Genomic DNA, 21,720 nt, shown 5'->3' on the forward strand with positions numbered 1-21,720 from the left:
AATGGCTCAGACAATTTCCAGTGTGGTCAGCTGTATCCTGGCTTGCCCTGTTCCTCTGCTTTTCAGAGTTGGATAACGTTGTCTTACGAGCATAAACTCTTGGACAGGATTAAACAAAACAGTCTCCCACTTCCCCATCTCTCTAGAAAATGCTTTTGAATTCAACTTGGAGTTATAAGGAGATTATTGGAAGTTTCAGCATGAAGGATAGTTTTTGAGAGAACAAAAGAAAAAAGAGTAGTCCAAAGCGACTTGTGGATGTTATGTCAGCCTTCACTCATGATACCATTGGTGAAGGGTACAATGAACAGAACTGATTTATATGATTTGTACCCTGTGCTGAAGTCTCTGGTTGCTCTTTTTTGGCAAGCTCAAAATGAAGAAATTAAATTGGATGGCAAACAGTAAAAGGACCTGTCATGTTCCTGTCATGTCAAATCTTCATGTTTGTCCTTTTCTTACCATGGGTTTTAAAACTCCAGTGACTAAATGAATACTGAGCTCTCTGCTCACCTTGATGCTGTTTTCCATTGTCCAAGGCATAAGTGGGATATTCAACCTTTACCTAGCAGGTGAAAAAGTTGATTCTTATTAGAAGGGGAGTGGCCTACTACTTTTTACCTCTGATCAGTCATGTTCTGTGGCTTCTCTACCATCTTGCTGTCTTACAGGCAAAATATAACAATGAAAAAGTCAAATTATGAGGAGGGTGAGGTTGTAGCTATATTACAAGCTGGGCCTAGTCTTGATCACACAAAATTTATTCTCCTGTGCTTACATATATACTACAGAAGATTTCCTCTGGTCTTATTCTCTGATATGCCCTGTATTTTGTCTCTTAATTCACTCCCAGTCAGCAAGTCATGTCAAAAATTAGTTTCTAAGTACCTGTTTTGAATGTTAAAGTGTTTAAAAAAGGGGAGATGTAATTGTTAGAAATGTGTTGTGGGAAATCCTTTGCATTGCAGATAGTTATGTCTGTGATAAAAAATTTTTTGTCATATCAGAGTATAATGAAAATTAATTGATCTTATTCTATTAAGACCTATTCTTTTTTGCTTGGATGGACAGTGATTTTAATTTAAATTATCCATCAGGGTAAAGAAAAGTAACCTAAACTGAATATCTTGTCACAGGATTTATCAGGCAAAAATAGTTGTTTGTGCTAGATATGCCTTTAGAACTGCCCCAGAAAAGGGTCTGCATTTCCAGAAGTATCTTGTCTTTGACTTTGTAGTACAAGCTTTTGCCAGTCCTTGGGAGCTATTACAGGAATTCCTACTGAGGGGCTTGGCACAGGCTTAGCCTGGCTGGGGGGTGAAGAAGTTTATGTTACCTGAGTGTTACCTGTGGGGACAAAGCTGAAGCTCCTTTGAATCTTTGATGGGACTGTGTCTGTTTGTGCTGAGTCCCACACTGCTTGCCCCTCAGGTGTGCCTCACAAGCACACTTGGAAATACCCTTTTTCAAATACCTTGGCAGGTAAAGTCTGCAGTTTGAGGCATCCTTGCAGACATCAAAACTCCCTGCCGTGCTGGAATGCACCTCTTTTGGGAAGGGTCTCTAGTTTGTAGGGACTGGAAGGCAAAACTGCCCAGACCAGGGGGACTGTGCATGGTTTGGGATGATGGAGCCCTGGCACCATGTGTAATTCCTATGGAGGTTGTCTCAGCCTGAGCAGAGAGGCAGCTCTGTCTCTGTTGCAGCAGGCTGGGAAAGTCAGAGGAATGGTTGCTAACTGGCAATAACCTGCAACAGAGCTTTCTGTGCAGCTTTCTGCTTCCTAGTGACAACCACAGGTACCAGTGCATTCAGTGTTCCCTCTTCAGTTCTAAATGGTCAAAATTCTCAAATATTTTAAGGCCCTATGAATGAAGGCACTTCATTTGATTCATGTGCCCATTTTGCAAAAGCTAAACTGCAAAAACTGTCTGTTTTCCATTAAGCTGTAATATTATGTCTTTTGATACAATTAAATACTATTTTTTCATTTCTTGTGAGAATATGTTCTTGTTTTGATTTCTAAGACTAGATCTTGTCTTACTTTACTGCTTGAAATTATTTTGCTAATCCTTAGTCAATGAGGTAAGGAGATGTTTTGTTGTTTGGGGATTTTTTTTCTGTAATGTGTCATCTAGATTGCTCAGTTGTGCCACTCACTGCACTTGATGCATGCCTGTGATGGGGAGAATTACTTATTTTTCTTGAGTTGCCAGGGGACCCTTTCTAATTTAGCCAGAGCAATCTGAGAAAAGAAAAGGATGCTAGCACTGTTGTGGCTATTTTTAATGCAATGGTTATGTGGTGATCTTCCCAAGGACAGATTGCTTTTGTGTCTAACATTTTTTATCTCATTTACTAGAAATTTCTAAAGTATTGCTGTGATAAATAGCCAGCACTTTTTCTGAAGAACCATATTAATAATAAAATTTGCATTCTTAGCTATTGCATGGTCTGGAAGTCCCCAAAAGAGCTTCATGGCCCAGTTGGCTTTACACCATGGGCTCCAGGGTATCTGAGCTATTATTACCCTTCTCAACAGGGAAAATCAAAGCTGTCCACTGCCTACAGAGAGGGAATTTAGGGAGGATTGACCTGGTAGACATGAAAGAGATCCTCCTTTTGGGGTTAGCTGTGCTGCTGACACACAGCTGAGTAATTTAGGTTTGGACTGTGTGAAATGCTGAATTCTGTATCTCCTTCTCCCACTGCTATGCAGAACCTTTCCCTTTTGTCAGGGAAGTATGTTAATCCTTTTTTCTTAGTTAACCAGCCCACCAGCCAGGCCTGCTGCATTTACAAGAGCTCCTCTGTTGTTTGGGTACTGGTGGGCAGCAAGGCAGGACCTGAGCTGCCTCCAGGAGAGGAGTGTGCTGTAAAATACTGTCATTGCCACTTTTAGCCCAGCTACTGTGGTCAGCACAACTCTGCTGGCAACAGGAGCCCTCTCAGCTGAGCAAGGATGAACAGGGACTTGGGAGCCAATTTTGCTGACAGCTGTTACATTTTACAGAAATTTAATTGACCTTGCACTGTGTGTACCTGATGGGACATGCAGGAGAGATGCAGTGAGAAAAATTCCAAGTAGTGCATTGACCTTGAGATTACTTAATCTGATCCACTGAAGATTGAGGCCAGTTTTTAATAGCAAAACTGCGAATAATAAGGAAGTCTCAGATTTTTTTTTCTCTGCCTCTCTTCTCCCTTCCTCCCAAAGAAAAATGGCAATTAAGAAAAGTCTCAAGATGTGTCCAACACACTTGGCATTTTAATTGGCATCAAATGTGTTTCAATCTATTAAATTTAGAGATGGGAGCACTCTAAATATTTTGCCCCAGATTAATGAACACAGATCAGTACAATTTAATCAACCAGTAAATAAAAATCAGTAAATAAAATTTAATCAACCAGTAAATAAAAACCAGGAAATAAAAAAGGCTGAAATTAATCCATCATAGCACACCCAAACTGAACTATGCCCACCTACAGAATAATGACAAGCACATAATTTCCTGTAACATATCTGAAACTAAAAAGAGAGCATAACAAATACAAAACCTGTTTCCACAGTGTACTGAACTGCTTGTGAAAAATTAGAGGACAGAGGCTTTATTTAAAATCTGGTTTCAGATATGTGACAGTTTTAGAACAGGCAGAGAAGGATGGAAATCAGAAAGGGGAGAAGGGGTGGGGGGGCATAATAAATTTTGTACAAACTTTGTTCTCATGTAATTCTAGTTTGGTACTGATACAAAGGCCTGATGAAAGCATAAGGGAAAAAAAACAGGGATTTCTGACCTAGAATATGTCTGATTGCAGGCAGATACACCAAATAAAAGTTGAGGGATTCTCCCTTGAGGGCATGTAAAACAGGTTCCCTTCAAATTTTGCCGCAGAGAATAATTTTGTGGTAAGAATTGGACTTGTCCTGTACTGGCCTCTGTCACTGGGAGCCTTTTGGACTCTGATCAAGTTTCATCTTGCTTAGCTCCAGAACAAAAAAAAAAAAAACCAAACCAAAGAAACACCTAACAGAAATCATTCTCTCACTTATCTTTGGGTATGTATGCAAAACAACATATTTCTATTCCAAGTTTTCTTTTTAATTACATGTTGATTGTTCCTACATTATGAAGAATTCTAAGAACCTTGTCTCCTTCCTCTCTCAAAAAGCTCCTTTTGTTTTCTTCATATTCCTGTCTTGTAACAGGCTTCCCATGGCTGGCATAATTTCTGTGAGCTGCATTTATCTTTATTTCAGTCGTAGGCTGGCTTGAACCACAAGCTGCATTTCCCGAAGAATTTTTAAATTGTTTTCAGTCATAATTTTTTGTTTATTTTGGGGCATTAGAAAGTGTCCTGCCTAGAAGAGTTTCACTTTTTCAGTCAGCCTTGGTTCTTACAGGAATTAATTAATTATGTCGTTGTCATTATAACTCCTATGTTAACAATTTCAGAGTAGAAAAGTTGCATGTGAAGGTCAGAAGTCTCAGAAATCAGCCTAGCAAATGCAAATTTGTATGTACCAGCTATTTTGTATGAACAAAATTGCATTCACATCAAAGCACATGTCATTACATCCTATATCATAAAGGTCTTGTTTGCCTTTAAAAATATCATCGTAAATAATGAAAAAATATGAATTCATTGTGAATATGTTAGTTAATAAAGCTGATTATTAAAGGCAACCTGTTAAATTATCTAAATATCTCTGTACCTTTTATGTGAATGTGTATAAGCATGCAGATGTCTATGTATTAATAGGAGTGTTCACATGTGTATAATTAGTACACATATTGATGTACTTAGACTACATGCATATGTTAGTACTAAATTTGAAAGAAGTTAGAAACCAGTGCACTGGATGATTTTAAACAGTGATTGATATAAATGAAGAAGTCTTTGTGTGTGTGTGTACATGTGTGAAGCAGAAATGGCTTTTTCCATTTTTGCATGCTTCAAAGTAAGATCAAATATAAATACTTCATGACTGGGAAGCCTGTTAGTATGTGCCATGCTGCTGATGTAATACCAAAGCAAAACACGTGGAGAGTTGTGGAATTCCCATTTATTTTTCTATATTGAGAGCTTTTTGTGACTGTTCTGATGCCTTGGACGACCTTGTGGCTGTGTAAATGGTGAAAGTCTCAGGGAAGCAGAGAATTGCTGTGCTCAACAGCATCACCCTGCAAGCAGTGTGTCCTGTCAGCGCCTGCCTGCCCACTCCTTTGCACCTCAAGCCAGATGAAAGTCAACTTTGTATTAATCAGCTGGGTTCTGCATTTTCACCAGCTTATTATTAAGGAAGGATTTGTGAATTCTCCTGTTCTGGCAGAGAGAGGTCTCCTGGGAAGCTCAACACCTCAGAGCAGGGCAAACAGTGCTGGTCTGTTGCAGACATGCTGGTGATCTCTGAGCTTCTGCATAGATTTGCATCAAGTTATGATTTATTTTGTGAGTAACCCCACTGACATCAAGGTAACTGTTTGCAGAGAAAGGTACACAGTTTAATGTGAGCATGGTTGGCAGAGTCTGGCCTGTGGTACTTTGATGCCTGCGACAAAACGCTGCTGTCATCACAGGAGCTGACATGGTGTCACAAGCAATTACAGCTTGAGATGAGCTGCTGTCCTGATTGGGACGTGGGTGATTGTTTCTGGAATAGATAGAAAGTTCTCCAGTTGTATGAAATAAAGATACTCAGGTGCTGCAGAAAGATGCTCAAATATGAACTGATGTTTGTTGTGTCTGAGACTGTGCCCTCTTCTCTCACTTTTTGCTGAGAGCAGAGGACGTTGCACCATGAAGTGCTGTCCAAAACTCAAATGAGCAGTGAACAGGTGGTACTTTGTCAGGCTATATCAGATCATGGAAACCATTTGTCCAGTTTTAGATTGCTATTGCTAGCAGCATGTCTTTCAGTTGTGAGAAAGAGAAGAGGTTATTTAAGACTTACACAACTCCTGTTTGCCTTTCAGAGTATGCCAAGTGGGATTTCAGAAGGAATGCTTGCAGATCACAGGCAGCTTCCCCTGAATCTATTTGATGCAATTCTAATTTATTTTCAATGTGAAACATTGGAAAGAGCTCACACAGCAGTTCATTTCAGTGAAACATGCACAAATTCACTTTGGAGTGGGTGTTTGGAGCTCAAGCACAGTGAGCAAGAGGGATGAAGAGGCAATTCTGATTTCTTTGATGTACTTCATTTATATCATCTCTGCACAGCCTGCTTCAATGCAGTGTGTCCGAGACCCCAGGGGTGTGCAGCTGGTGTGTGGTAAAGTTGGTCACTCTTTCAGTATCTCTGGAGTCAGAGCAAATGAGACAGAAGTCAGTGATGGGTCCCTTAAATATAGAAGCTGCTCTACCAAGACACAGCACAATAAATTTGCCAGAGAAAGGGTGATCCACAGGGCAACAAGGCCATGGTAGTGGCCAGTGGTAACACTGAATTACCAAGACACCTTTTGAACTTTCTGGAGTATGCTGAGTTATGTGATTTTTCAGCTTCTTCTAATGAAGTGTTGTATCTGAGATTTCAAAGTGGCTGGGGGACATAAGTGCTCAGTGACTTTGGGGAGGAATAGGCAGGAAAGATCTGCTGCTGTGCAGGGACAGCCATATGGTTGTCTCAGTTTGGAAAGACAGGAGTCTGCTAAGGAAGGCAGGAGCTTCCCCTGAAATAGAAAATATTAACCCTCCCCACCCCTCTGAATTGCTATAAATTTTAAATTAAGGGGCTCTCAGGCAAAAATATGGCAGCAGGAAATAACAGTTCTTTAGTAGGGAAGAAAATAAAAGGATAAAATAAACAATGCAGTACAGTAGAACAACACTGACAGAGTCAGAACCCAACCTGACACCCTGTGGATCAGGATGTTGGTAGCAGTCCAGCTGGGATTGTGGCTGCAGCCCTCCTGGAGTGTCAGGTGTGGTTCTGTTGGAGCAGAGATCCTGTAGAAGGGTGTATTCTTCCTCTGAAGATCCAGTGGAAGAGGCAGCTGTTCCTCTGGGAATCCACTGGAGAAGCTCTGCTGGTGTTCCAGAATTTCCAGATTATATCTGGGTGGGAATGCTTGGCTCCTCCCTCTGGGCAGAGCATCTCCCAATGGGATGTTATAGTTCTTATCAGTCATGCAGTGACATTCAATAGTCTGTTATCAGCAGATGTCCCCTCCTGAGGGAGGAGGGATTGTGATCATTCAGAGAGAGATAAGGCAAACTGCCCACTTGACAAAAGACAACTGCCATACAGATGGTAATGGAAAACATCTTGCCTTGCAATCTGGAACAATGGTACAGGAGCACTTGGACATCCTCAAGAGAAAGATATTTGCTCTGTAATGTAAGGAAAAGCTTTGTCCAACAAACTTTGAGCTTTCTTTGTTGCCCTGTTCACCTGCTGTTGTGTGTTGGGTTGTACAGGACTAGGCACATCATTTCTGCCTGGGCTCTGGCACTCGTGTGGCCACAGTCCATTCAGCTCTGATTTGAGCCTATGCCTGCAAGGAGAATGAAGCAGACAGGTCAGCTGAGCTGTGATGTTCACTTGCTGCACACATTCCAGCCTTTGCTCTAGAGCTGGAAACCGAGAGCTTTTCTTGGTGAATTGCTATTTTAAGATTTCAGAACTACTTCATTCTATATTGAGATGCAAACAAGTGCTGTCATTTCTTCCATGGCATTTATTTTGGTTTTAATTAAGTTCATTAGTATATTTATCTACCCTCTTCACTTGGGAGTCTCTTCGTCTCTTAGTGAACAGAAAACAAATTCCCTTCTCAGTTGCTGCTCTCTTTCTAAAGCTCTTGTGGTTTGCCAAGAATCTAGTCTATATCAAGTAAGATTTCATGACAAATGGCATCCAACCTGATAAAACATTCACTGTTTTTCTTTACTATCTTTCAACTTCCTAAACTTTCTTGAACTCCTAAGAGCTGTCAGACCCCAACTTTAGGGTGTTGACTGTTACACAGGCTTTTCAAGATGGGAAAAAGGAGTGAAGATTATGAGATGGTATCTGTCTAGGAATAAATATGTACCCATTTTGTTACCCATTCTTTCACATTAGGATTTTTAAAGCCAGTGCCTTATTGCCATATAATATATAATGCTACATTTGTGGATTAATAGAGATTTTTCCCTCCCCTCTTTCATGCCTTTACTTACCTTTTGCTTAAAAATTATTTTGCATATTTTTCACGTATCCTTTCACTTACCTTTTTCAGTAGATAGCTATTTCAACATGGAATTTGGAAATACCAGCTATAACTGATTTTCTCTCTCTCTCGTGTTCTCTGACCATCAGTTTACTCTGTTCACAACTAGTGATGCATAGATATAGTTATATCATCTATACTTCAGGTGATGATTAAGAAAGATGCTTCTATTTCTTTCTTTTCCAAATAAATAACTTAATCTTGAAGCTGTGAATTTACAGTCTTGGAATACAGGAGGTTGCAATAATGACTGAATAACTGTTGGACAGATATATTCCAATTACAGAAGTTGAATTAATTCAGTTTGATGGATGAAAACACTTCTGGCAATAATCAGGGAAGTAACTCAGTCCCCAGTAGAAATGTCTGTGCTTGAATACATCTAAAGCACTATTATAACACTGTTGGAGGGAGCTGTTGCTGTGCATTTATTTTTCCCCAAAGTCTCTCTGTAGATAAAAGAGATGAAGAAGAGAATGGGTAGAGACACCTGAATTTAATTATTTGCCTTTTACAACATAAATGTGTTTTAGTCTTGTGGACATTCTGCTCAAACTTTGGAAGTAGTGCCTTTGTCTAATTATTGCTGAAGTAAGAGGCACAATTAAAATGTACTTGCAGAAAGTGTGCATATTTTTTATACAATAGAACATTATACATGTCTTGTAATTTTTCCTCTTTAATGTGTGTCAGTAAGGCATTTGGGAGCTTGGAATGGGGATTTTGTGCATTTTTGTATGTGTTTGCTTGGATCTTTTTTCCTTCATCTGCAAGACTTGTTTTAGTAGGAGGAAATAACTTCATTCTGAAAGAAGTATCAGTGAATTTAGCAAGAATGTATTTGTTACAGCTGTATTTATTGCCAATCATGAGATTGTGTTATGGTGACAACCTTTCAGCTAGAGATTATATACCTGGTTTTGAATGCAAAGATGGGCAGATGGATTTGAAAAACAGTAACAAGAACTCTTCTTTGTTTTAATTAGATCCTTCAGATGATGAAGCTATTGAAAAAGCAAGTGAAAACAGGACAGCAACACGTCAAGATTCAGATTCCAAACCTGCTGTGAAAAAGAAAAGAAAGCAGGTTTGTAAATTAACTAATTGTTTAGCACAACAATGATAATGCATAGGGAAACATAATGTCTTTTTTTTCAGTAAAGGGACAGTTTTCTTCACTCTCTCTGATCTGTTCAGTTTTTTGGGTTTTTTTTAATTATGTTGCCTTATTTGGAAGCGATCACATTCTAGTACATTTCAGTAATAACTTCACACTTGTTTTGTGTGAGTTGAGATTGCCAGGCCTGTCCTACAAAGTGACTGTCCAGCGGTACAAGCCTGGGTGGTGCTACTGAGTATCCCTCCCCTGAAATTTTTTCCATTTTCCTGCACACACAAAGTCTGGAAAGCTATATTTACTTGTTATGCAGATTATCTACCCAAGCATGTCCCCAGTTCAAGGTCCAAGTGAAAAAGAATTTAGGTCTTCATGGATTGATGTTTTCTTACCCTTGCACTGCTAAAACCTTCATTTAATGCCAAGAGGAACTATGTTGTTCAGCATTACATGGAGTATGCCAAGGAACATCAGCATCACCCCATTTTGAGGGGAAAAGTCATCTAGAGGTTGGCTGATTTTATGAAGTTTCTTGTTTGAAGGTAAATTTGTTCTGCCTTCCTCATACCACCCAGGAGAATTGACTGAGTGGCTGTCAGAGAGCTAAAATTACATTGGAAGCTATCTCTCCTTGAGGTTATGGATATCAATTTTGACCCCTAGGTCAATAGTAAATTCACTCTGTAATGCCTAGGCAACTGCCCAAGTGAAAGCCATTTGCAGGGATGTTCTTTTTTTGTAGCAGAGAAGTGTAAACAACATGGTAGCAATCACTATGCTTTTGGATGTCTTTCCAAAGAGACCAAAGGTGAAGTGATCCAAATATCTGAATGAGATCAATGTTTTGATTAGGAAAGAGAACCAAGCAATACCGGAGAAAGCTGTATTGCCTTTGTGTATGCTCTGCCAGAGGTCAGATGCTGAGGGGTGAGAATTCTCATGGAGCCACCTTTTATCGCCATTTTCACTTAGGCATTTAGAAGTAGGTTAAGACACTTTGTTTGGAAGGGTTGCTTGACCCTTTTTATGGGACCCTTAGAAAGGATAGCCAGCCCAAGTTATTTACCAAGGTAGCCTAACACTGCTCAGCTGTAGCAGAATACCTGCCACTGCTCTTTCTGTCATATAAAGAATATCAGCCTGCATGTTGGAATCGGGTAATTTGATGTTTAGATGTGAAACTGCAAGAGGGCAATGCTTTATGGGAGCTCAAAGTCATGGATGGGTTATTGCCTGTCTTTTAGACATACCAAATCAGAGTTATTTATGGAAAGCTGGTGGTTTTAACAAATAACAAAATAACAAAACCCATTTTATTCATGCTGCCTTATTCAGAGGCTGGAAGTTGTTCTGCAATGGACTTGGCACCTCAGAGCCTGTCACGAGACAACCCAGCAGAGTTATGAACATCCATGTTCCATGTCTGCAGGCTGTCCTCAGGCTTACAGTGAAATGAGTGATCTCTCTCCAGTCTGAGTGATGCAGTGATGTGTTTACTTTGTCACAAACCCCAAAAGTCAGAGTATGTGGCTGACCTGGAATGTAAACTTTCACACACATGCAAGACTGTTTTCACTCTACATTTGAATTTCCCATCACTTTGGCAACGTGTAAAGAAAAAAAGCATGTTAGAAATATAATACAGGAAATATTTTATGCTCTGTGTATGATTAACAAACAAGGAATTTATGACATTTTAGTTCATAAATCACTGGTCTCGGCACAAATTTCCTGTTTTCTGCATTTTAAGAATTTCCATGTAAAAATAGCATAAAAACACAGAGCACGAGGGAGCAGTGTCAAAAAACAGTGGTTGTCTGCTTTGTGTCTTGCATAAGAAAAGCATGCAAATGACCTTTTCCTAAGGGTGGCATGCAAAGAGCTATTCCATGAGTAGGTAGGCAACTAATGCTTGGATAAGGGTCAGAAGTTCAGGATAGATCAGATGCTGAAATATTTTAGACTGCAGATCATCAAAGACATGTAAGTTTACAGCCATTCACCACCACAAAATTTCTCTTTTTATGTCACTATTTTTAATGTCTGAATAACATGGATTTCCTATTGCTGGGTTAATAATTTAGGCATAATATACTATGCCTAAATATATATAAGCAGTGTAAAGGAGGCAATTTTGAGTCTTAACATGCTTCTCTCTAAGGAAGCAAGGCTTTGACTACAACCCTGCTGTGTGCTTTTGTTGCCTGCTGTTTCTGTGGCTCTTGAAAGAAAGGGTTACATACTGCCTTCAAAAAAGAAGCCATGGCATTTGGTGGTACTTTCAAATATTTGAATGAAGGCTTAGCAGTGAGAAGTTTTTTCTTTCAGAGAAATTTTTTCAGCTGTATGGCACATTTCATTCTTTTCTCATACAGATACGAGTTGGGAGTGTTTGCAGAGTTATGTAAAGCAGTTCATGATGTATAAGAAGGGAGAAACGGGCCCAAAGTGGATGAGGGACATTTTTCAGTATGCTGGAAGCACCACTGGGATAGGGAACCATCAAACTCTAGTGGAGGACAGAGTTTCAGGTTGGCCCTTCTCTGACTTTTTGATTGCTTGTAGGTAGTCCTTTACTGAAGCAATGCAAAGGCTTGTCCTCTGCATAAAATATGGTGTTGAACATAAAATTTATGATTAAAACACCTGGCTAATGGCCTTTAAGTATCTCTGGACAGCTGGGATGTGTAAGAGTAGAGCAGAGGGTAGCTCTGTTTCAGTCTCAATGTCTGGGAATGCTAATGGTAGGGATAGGAATGAAGAAACGTATGGTGGTGTTTTAAAAACACTTGAATCAGAGTCAGGACAGAGATTTTTAAAATAGCAACAAACCAAAAATAAAGTAAAAACCCCTTATATTAACTCTGGAAGAATTTTGTTAATCAAAGTGAGTTTCCACTTGCAGTCATTCCCTTCGATTCTACTGAAGATAATCTTTGTTTATAGCTGAGAAAATCACAGGGACACATTCCTGTTTCTGAGGCAAGATAGAATCCCTATCACAACCCTTCTCATGGGTTTTGATGCAGGCTGCATGACATTCCAGCTGTAGAGTGCTTTGCTAGCTGTAGCAAGTCCCCAGCCAAACCTTTTCTGGTAATTCCTAAGTTTCATTTCAGTCCTCAACCAGTTTCAGAGCCACTGCTGTACAATACTCCCACCTTGGCAAGGGCAGTGGCTGAGGCTGCATCACAGCACAGAGAGTAAGAGGTCATTTATTTGTGTTGAGCATGGTGGTTACCTGTTTTAATAGCTAATTTAGCAAGGGAGGAAAAGAGAAATGAAGGCATAATATGAACAATTAAACCTCAAAAAATGCTTCTGATAAGGCTGTGAGAGTGGGCTTGGACAGGCAGGAGTGTGCTGGTTTGAGTCATTTAGCACCAGTTGCCATGAAGTGTCCTCCTGCTAAGGTGAGGCAGTGCAAGGAGGCTCAGAAAGGCCCAGAAACTCTGAGCTCCTCTTTGCTTTCCTCTGTCCCTCTTGGCCTGACTGAAGCTGCCTTCCCAAGGCAACAAAGGAGCAGCTTCTCTGGCTTCCAGCTAGGCTCCCTTTCCTGCTGATACTTTTCCTTCAGGCTTTCCCCAGGGAGGAGTGCTGGATTTGCTGTTCCTGAGCTTTTTAATGCTCCATGTGATGAGTCTTCTCCACATTTTCTCACAAGAGTAGAGTTTTGCAGCCAAATGCATCAGAGGGCGTGGAGCATTTTCCTGCAGCTCAGCCTATTTTCCCATTGCTCTTCATCAAGTCACTTATTAAGTTCCAAAGCCCGTCTATGTAGATAGATGTACACTTCCATTGGGTAGAAGGCCCTAAGAAGGCAAGAGAATTGCTACACTCAAAAGAAGTCTGGGCCTTGCTTCCTCTGTTTTGGTCAAATTTTAGGTGGTTACAGTCAAATCCTAGCCCTGGATTATGTGAACGGGGACTCTGGTACAAATGGACCCATTCAGCCTGTTCACTCAGGCACAAAAAGGGGTTAATGATAGCACCATGTATTTTTCTTGTGTGTATTTGACCCTGCCTGCTATGAAAAGTCAAAGCAAGAATGGGGTAGGACAAATTTGAAATATGTTTTCCTACATTTTGTATTACAAGTGTAGAAGGAACTTCAGAGCATGATTGTTTCTAATTAATCTTGCCCAGTTCCATGTTATTTTTACTGTCTGGATGCTCACCTTAGACCCAGTTATTTTAGAACACTACTAGCAAAATTTAGAAAAATTATCATTCACAATAGCAGAGATTAAAAATATAAATTTAGTGGTAGATTTTGTTCATATTTTCCTCCTGTTTTTTTTTAATGTATCAAAACCTGCTTTTCACCATTTTATGGTATTATGACTACACCCTGAACGCTTCAATTTTCTCTTCTTTTATTCCCTCGCTTGGTTGCAACAGCAATCTCAATTCCAAAGTTACTTTGTATACATATAACTGTAAGGATTTGATTCCTTCTATGGGTGGGGAAGTTCAGTTTTAACTGTTTTTTTCGTAGCCCAGCATTACAGTTTCTGTATCTCCTCTTACCTCCTTTGCCTTCCTTTGGTGACCTTTTTCCTTACTTCTTTTTTTTTAATGTGTTTTGCAGCCTACGGAGTGTTTTTTAAGTCAGCCTGAAGAAAAGCAAGAGAGCACTGTGAAAGCAAAGAAGAGGAAGAAGGTATGAGTGTCCCAGAGTGTGTTTGGGGTTGGCCAGTGGGTTTAAATGCTGCTACAAGATGCAGAATGGGGACAACCCCGTGATGATGAGAAGTAATATGGTCATAATATTGCAGCCTCTTTCAGAGAAGAAGAGAAATTCCTAATTTTTAAACCTTACTTGAGATACCTATTCCCAACCTGATCTGTGGCATTATGTCTGTGTTCCACTCAAGGGCTGTTGTGGAAACCCAGAGTACTGAGAATATTTCTCTGTCTTCTCTGGGGTGCCCTGACCCCCAGGGGAGCGCTGACTTTGACCCTCATTCATGGAGAAAGTTTCCTAGACTTCAAGATAGACTGGAATCCACAAAAGTGTGCAATAGATTATGGAGAGTAGTGTAGGTGTATCACTTGGTGAGAAATTTAGGTTTGGGGATTTTTAGTATGTTGTGGATGGAAGCAAAATGGAGGGCACAGGGTGTTGTCCTGGGTTTCTTCTTCATGCTTCTTCTTCCTTCTTCTTGGGTTTGGGTGGCATTTTGTAATTGGGCAGAAAAGTCTGCATTGGGGGCTCTTTGGGATCAGTTATTGGGTTAAAAGGGAAAATAATCTCGGTGTCAGCTCTTAATTGAATAGCTTAGTCTTAAAAGACCTTGTAACAAAAGATTGTTACCCATTTTGTGCTTTGCTAATGAAAAGCTGCCGAACTCACATTAGTGAGACTGTTTTACTGATAAGAAATAATAAACTCCTGAGTCTGAACATGAAATACCATCTCAAGTGCCTTCAATGCAGACCCAGAGAAACCAACAGCTGGTTCTGCCATAGGTTGTGTATGTCTACACCCCACTTGCATGTGTTGCCCACCAGGAAAGGGTGACTGTATGGAAGAAAGGTGGAACTTCAGTTGCTGCAGAATCTGACCCATTCCCACAGTGTGGTCAGGCTCCAGCTGCTGTTCCATCTTTTGAGCCAAGGACTGTCCTTGTTCACTCCTCTCCTCTCTGCATAAGTATATAAATAAATACTCTGTATTGTCCCTCTGGCCGTGCTCCATCCTCACCCACAACAACAAACACACCCTGCAGTCTAAATGGAGATTATCTGGCACCAGGCAAGTTAATTGTCTTTCTGTACGGGGACAGACTGTAAATAGTTGGCACCCTCACAAGGCTGAGGGGTGGCCTTTTTATGTTATGTTAGCCCTGTTAATCATCCAGGGAATGGGAAGAGGGAAGAGTGGGATTTTGCTTTCAATGTGGCTCTGGCAGAGTAAGTGCAGCACTCACTCCACTGGAGCCAGAGTGCAGGCATGCCATGGCAGAGGCTGGCAAACCCACCTAGCAAGGAACCCCATTCTCAGGCAAAGAGCAGCTGCCTATTTACACCTTTGCTTTCAGTGGGCCACTAAGCTGACATACACAGCCTGTCAAAAAATCCCATTAGGAAACATTTATTATGTTGATCTGTGGCTTCCAAACAAAGTGCCATCTCCAAAAGTAAGGAGAAGGGGCAAGAGCCCTTTTGTTTTTAAGCATCTGGAAGGAATTGGAAGAAAAATAATAAAACTTCCTGCATGAGGAACATTTCCCCACAGCACTCCTTGAAGGAAGAGAGTTTGCTCAGGTGTCCCTGCTCTCGCTCTTAAAGAATTTCTCATTGTATCAGGCTTCACCCCTCCAGAGGGCAATAATTTTTCTGAGGGAACCAAGTGGCACAATGAATGACGTAACAGTCCTGTGAATTAAACTGAATTACCAAGTAAAATGAGCCTGACAGTTCTGTCTTGCTGTCTGCTAAATCAGAGGTTCCCAAATGTGGGTCATTTCAGAGGCAGCTTGTGAAACAGGGCTGGGGAAAAGCATCTGGGATTGTTGGGAAGAACAATGGAGAGGTTTGGTTGTGGGTCTCTCAGAGAGGCTGGCTGTGCTCCCACGGCCTCTGGTCATGCTTTGGGAAGGCACTTGTTCCATGGCAGGAAAATACAACAGTGGTAAGTGAAGGGGAATCATGGGAAGGAATGCTGCAGTTGGAAGCACTGCAGAAACCTGCAGGACAGCCAGAGGTCCTCCACAAAGTCTCCCGGGGACTGCAGAGGGCTTTGCACCAGGCCAAAGCTAGACTGAGAGGAAGCCAAAAACACTTCATCTCCATGTCCCCCACTGTCAAAGGTTCAGATGGGGTCTTGCAAACCCCCAGGTGTCTTTTAGCAGGGGTGAAACAGGCAGTGCCCAAGTGGCAATGGCTGGGAGAGGCAGTGCTTGCCTTGCCTTTGCTGTTTTGGCAGCCCCCAGATGGCCCTGCCCTGTTCAGCATTCTGCCCCTCCTGTTGCTGTTATTGGTGCATTTGGAGTGTGTTGGGCAAGAGGGACAGACAGAGTGATGGGGAATGGAAGAGAGGAGGGAGTGGGTGCTGAGATGGAGTGAGGGAAAGAATGGATGGAAGAAGGTCTATCCTTGACTTTAAAATTCCTGCCATACTTCTCTTCAAAATTTTCATTGATCTTTGCTGTTCTGAACCTCAGCCTGCCAAACTGAAGGTACCCACTGTCCCTTCAAAGCTGCCAAAAATTCTTCCAGATCCACCTCATCTCTATGAAATCCCACTTTGCCTCAAAAATACAGACCCTTTTGCTCCATCCTGACCACACCCTTCTGCTCCTTTTCATTTCTGCTTATGCTACCATGTGTCCCCTTGATGATGAGTTCAGTTTAGCTTACACAGCTGAGAAACCTTGAGCTGTCCTTTCAAAATCTAAACACATCTCAGCAAGAACTAGAGAGGCATCACATTCTTGTCATTCTCTCCAGACTGCCTCTATCCTTGCAGACTTGCTGTTTTCTAAAATACTTATCATTTGCTTCTTTTAAATGCTGGCAGATGAGTCAATGGGAACCTTGGGCTATTCTACCCACATATCCCATATGATTATGGCAAAAAATACAGCAATCCTTTCACTTCAGGGAGAATTCAGACCTCTGACTAGTAACATTCCTAAGGTACAAAACACAATCTTTTTGAACTCATGTTCAGTCTCTAAAAATTAGTAGTTTAAAAACAAAAATTACAGTGTGGGAGAGCAAAGCAGCTGTGAATTCCTTCTGCTTGCCCTGTGGTTCTGTTGTTTTAACTAATTTTCATCACCCTGGCATGGTATTCTGTACATATAGCTAACCATCTTCCCTTCCAAATATAGAAAAATAGTTACCCTGTTTAAATCAAAATATAACCACATCACATATTATCATTTGATTCCTGTTGTTATGCCTTAAGAATAATAAACTAAAACAAATTAGGGGAAAAAAGCCTGAATTTTCAATATGGTACTAAATTGTAGCAATAGCAAAACTCAAAAAGAGCTTTCAGTTATGTTTTTGTTACAGCAGCATTTCAGGTGAGTGCACAAGATTTTTAATGTTCAGGCTTACAGACCATCTTGTCCAAGTATCTCAGCTTGCATCTGAAGTCTGCATTCCCTCTAAAGGCAATCTTGTCCCATTGTAAGGTGTTTTCCCAATTAAGCCATAATTGAACTGATATAGCTGTATAAAGATAGGGAGGAACATTTATGTACAGTGTTGTTAGCTAGCCAAAGAGCTGTATAGAAATACCATATTAATCCATTTTACTTGGATTTTTTAGAAGAAGATTTCTGATGTTCTGCAAAAATCTGCTCCAAAACCTGGTGTCCCTGCAGATCTACAAAATCTGCTCAGTCAACATTTTGGTGAAAACCGTTCTGTGATTGAAATAGAGGAATTAAAGCTGTCAGGTAACTTATCCTGTATTTAATATATAAATAATGGTTTTTTTTTCATTATACTATTGACTTATTTTTCCACAGAGGAAAGAAGACTTTTGGGGCATAATTGAGTTGTACTTTTTAATGAAAATATTTTCTTATTTTTCTTTTTTACTGTATATTAATTTGCTGTTTAAGTTGAAATGTTGGTTTCTTTGGAATAAATGTGAGGTTTCTTGGAGGAATGGAAATGAAACATTGTTTAAATATCTCTTTTTATTATAAAGTATTAATTTCTGGAGCTGACTTTTCTGATAATAATTTTGTGATTCCTAATAGTAGCTCCCAAGATGCTATGAGAGATGGATTTTGTTCTGGGATTATCTGAGTCAATGCATAATAAGGGGCTGACAGAAATAGACAAAGAAATAATGAGGCATCATTCTCATATGGGTATGAGATTTTAAATGCAGTGGTTTTTCAGGGAGTGGCATGAATTGAGGTGATAATTTTGGTCCATGTGTGAAGTGACCAAATTTTAGCCATGGGGACCCTTTTTGTTCCCGGCATCCTGCCTCCAGTTAAAAGCCAGATAGAAGAGGCAAAAAGCAGGACAGAGCAGGCTTAGCTTCTGTCAATTGGAGGTTGCATTGGAGATGATGGCAACATTGAAGTTCTTTGCCTCTCCTGTGCAGACAGAGACACTGTCCATTATTTGTTGGTAGGGCTCATGAAGAGCAGCAGCCTGGTAACCAACCTGCACTCACCTTTGGGACTTCTTAAACTGTCAGTGACCTATGCCCAATGCAGAAGCCTTCTAGTCAAGCAGTGCTTTTGCTTTATTAATGCATAAGCCTGTCTCTCTAGGTAAATGTGCTCTTCCTTAATCCCCATGATTCTAAGTGGACCCTTCTTTATTTCTGTGGGGCAGTCTCAGCTTTGTTACTGGATCAAGAAAACCTGGAGAAATCCCATATAGATTTCTTCGAAAAGCTTGTGTTAAGTTTTTTTTGGTATATAAGATTTTTAGGAAATAATAAATTGGTTTGGTTTCTTTCTTATTAAAAGAGCCCTTTGGGCTGCTGAAGTCACCCATTTCCATATATGTTGGATGGCTATATCTTTCCTTCATTTTTTTGTTGGGAGTTGAAGGCTTAGAGTGCCAAGGAGTTTATGAACTTGTACAGCTGTCAAGTCATTCACATCAAAGGACCGAGTAAATAACAAGCAGCTACTCTGGAGTGGCGTGTCCCTGTTCACTGGCAAAGTGCAGAAGGTCAGGGTTGGTCAGAAAGTAAGCATGGTCTCTTGCTGCAGTCTGGAGCTGTGTGTTTCTTCCCCCCTTTCTGAAACTTCTATTTAAAGCTGTTGTGAATACTGCAGGGTTACTGCACTGTTGGTGAGGAGTCAGGTACTGAAGCTGTGTCCTTCAGAAAGGACCTCTTGAGCTGTCAGTCATTAATGAGAGCATGTATTCAGAAGATCAGTCCCTGCCCATCCCCACAAGCATCAAGTGCATCTTTAAACATGATTTTTAAAGTAAATCAGCTGCTGATGCTTCAGTTGTACATACTCATTTCCTTTGAAGCTCAAGTTCCAGTAGATGTCAGCCTCAGGATTTAATATGAATCCGTGCAAAATAAAAGTTTTAGCAAGACAGGACTTAGAGCCAGGCATTGGCTACAAAGCAAGTTTGTCACATTGTCTGTTCTCATGAAGATCTTGGATTGATACTTTCAGCATTAGCACAGTGCACCATCCATGTGAACATGAATAATGTCTTTGAAGAAACCTCCTTAGTTTAGAAAATGTATTAGCAAACATCCATGGGCACCCTGAGGGGCTGTGCTTCATGCAAGATGGTGACAAATATGTAAGTCTTCAAGGACAGAAGAATTGTTAACGCTCTGCAAAAGCATGTTGTTCCATCAGGCAAAGAGCCCTTAACAGCAGTGGCAAGTTTTCAGACCATGGAATTTTAATCACCTTTTTCAGAACTTTGATTTTCTGTATAGGCATGAGAAAGGACCTTCCAAAAAACCTATTAGGACCTTCCTTGCCGTTATATGAAATTAAATGGCATGTCTGCCACAGAGTGTTTTTAAAAGACACTGTTAACACAGTGACCAGAGAAAAGGAAGTCAGCAGGAAATGGAGAAAGAGAAAAGCACTGAAAATGCTGTGGAGGTGTTGCTGTTAGGGTTGATACAGTTAGGTGGGTTGCCACAATATGAAAGACCAGAAGGTGAACAAACTTACTGACAAGTAAATTATTGGTAGATTCTTGCATTTACATGGTATGAATCATTTAGGGGATGTACAAACATATTTCATCACAGATACATTGGAGGAACAGTCTAGGGATGTAAGGGTTTTGGCTGAGGCTTTGATTCATTGTGGCAAAGACATATGAAAACTTTCTTTAAAGCATGTGATCACACCTGTACTGCAGCCCAGTATTCAAGGTTTCAGGCTGGAAGAAAAAAAAGAAATTGCAATTCAGAGATGTTACCTTCATTGATTTAACCCATACAAAGTTTCTTCTACATTAATTTTTGTTTCAGAAATGGTAATTTATTGATGATGAATTTATGAAGGTGGGATTCCATCAACATAACTAGTGGTTTTGCTGCAAACATATGTTCTCCCTTTGCTGTTAAAATATTTTTATTTCATTTATTAATATTTTCATTTTATTAATATTTATTAATATTTTTATTTTATTGATATGTATTAATATTTTTATTTTATTAATATTTTATTACACCACAAAAATATTTTTTCCTTTATGTTTTCAGATTCCTGCTTTTTGCCAGCCAATGATCTTACCCACAGTTTTTCTTCATACCTGAAGGAAAGTGAGTTTAAATGTTGGTCTGGATGAAAGTTGTATGAAAAATATTGTTAAGACGATATTACTGCATTTTTCTATATGTAGCTCCAAATATTGTTTATTATGAAATATTAAGAACTTTAAGGCTTTTAATTTTTTTTAATGACAGGTCTTTTTTTTTCTGGCTCTTATTTAGTTTATCGCTTTTTTCTTTTTTTTGGTATCAAAAATGTTCTAGGCTTTCTTATAATTTCTAGGGATTATTTGTCAGTAATTTATTGTGGCTTCATGAGTAGGTGTATGTATTATCTTAGAATGAAAGTCCTGCAGCTGTCTGCTGACATGAACCAAGTGAATTTTTTTCCTCTTGTATATTTATATAGAACTTCTGGTCTGGTAAATGTACCTTTGCAGATGATTTTCTCTGATACAAATTGCCATATGTGGCAAATGAAGACAATAAGCTCGTCACCTTAAAAACTGTTGATTGTTAATGCTTATCTAGTTTCTTCAGTTATGTGATATTTCTGTATTTTATTTATTTTGGGCATTCCATTTTCCAGTTTCTCAGCCATGACTAAATGCAAAAGCGATGCCAAAGTTCCAGACCTCAGAGGAGTCAGCATGTGTGTTCTTGCTGCTGGCTACCATTCATCATGTACTCTAGTAATTTAAAACTGTGGCATGCAGTACTTTGTGTGGCTACAACGGCTTTTCCATTGCAGTCTGTCCTAAGTGGGCGAAGCTCCGGAGAAGCCACAAGGAGAAGAAGTCAGTGGTGATGTTAGTTCTCTGCAGCTCTGCCCTCCGCTCCTTGGAGCTCATCAAGTATGTCAGCAGCAAGGGCTGTGTTGAGGTTGGCAGTCGGTCAGGAGTTTTGGCTTGGAACCACAGGCAAAAAGGCAAAACTGGGACACTGTCCTCTGCTAGCCAGCAAATTCACTGCCTCAAACTGATGCAATATCCCTTCCTTCTTTAAACTCTGGGAGCTGGTGTTGGGTTTTGGACGCAAGTAATGCTCAGTACTTCAGTTGCCTGGGAAGCTTTACTTTTGTTAAAAATCAAAAGTAAAGTGTAACCAATTTGGGGAAACGTGGAATATGTTATACTCAGGAACAGAGTAAGCCCATAAAGCATCATGATCCACCAGTAGAAGTCATG

The 21,720-nt window shown here is 40.1% G+C and overlaps 1 protein-coding gene across 3 annotated transcripts in view; it reads left to right on the forward strand.

Moving 5' to 3' along the window:
* CMSS1 (cms1 ribosomal small subunit homolog) overlaps nucleotides 1-21,720 on the forward strand; it is a 227,246-nt gene that overhangs the window by 196,909 nt on the left and 8,617 nt on the right. For all 3 annotated transcript variants that reach the window (XM_071433567.1, XM_071433568.1, XM_071433569.1), the window contains 5 exons: nucleotides 9,209-9,309; nucleotides 13,931-14,002; nucleotides 17,627-17,756; nucleotides 20,525-20,584; nucleotides 21,285-21,387. In XM_071433567.1, coding sequence (XP_071289668.1) covers nucleotides 9,209-9,309; nucleotides 13,931-14,002; nucleotides 17,627-17,756; nucleotides 20,525-20,584; nucleotides 21,285-21,387 — 466 coding nt within the window. The remainder of the gene's footprint in view (nucleotides 1-9,208; nucleotides 9,310-13,930; nucleotides 14,003-17,626; nucleotides 17,757-20,524; nucleotides 20,585-21,284; nucleotides 21,388-21,720) is intronic.

This window comes from Agelaius tricolor, unplaced genomic scaffold, assembly GCF_023055355.1.
Source record: "Agelaius tricolor isolate 1412-34295 unplaced genomic scaffold, bAgeTri1.0.p SCAF_9, whole genome shotgun sequence".
In the NCBI taxonomy this organism is placed as follows: Eukaryota; Metazoa; Chordata; class Aves; order Passeriformes; family Icteridae; genus Agelaius; species Agelaius tricolor.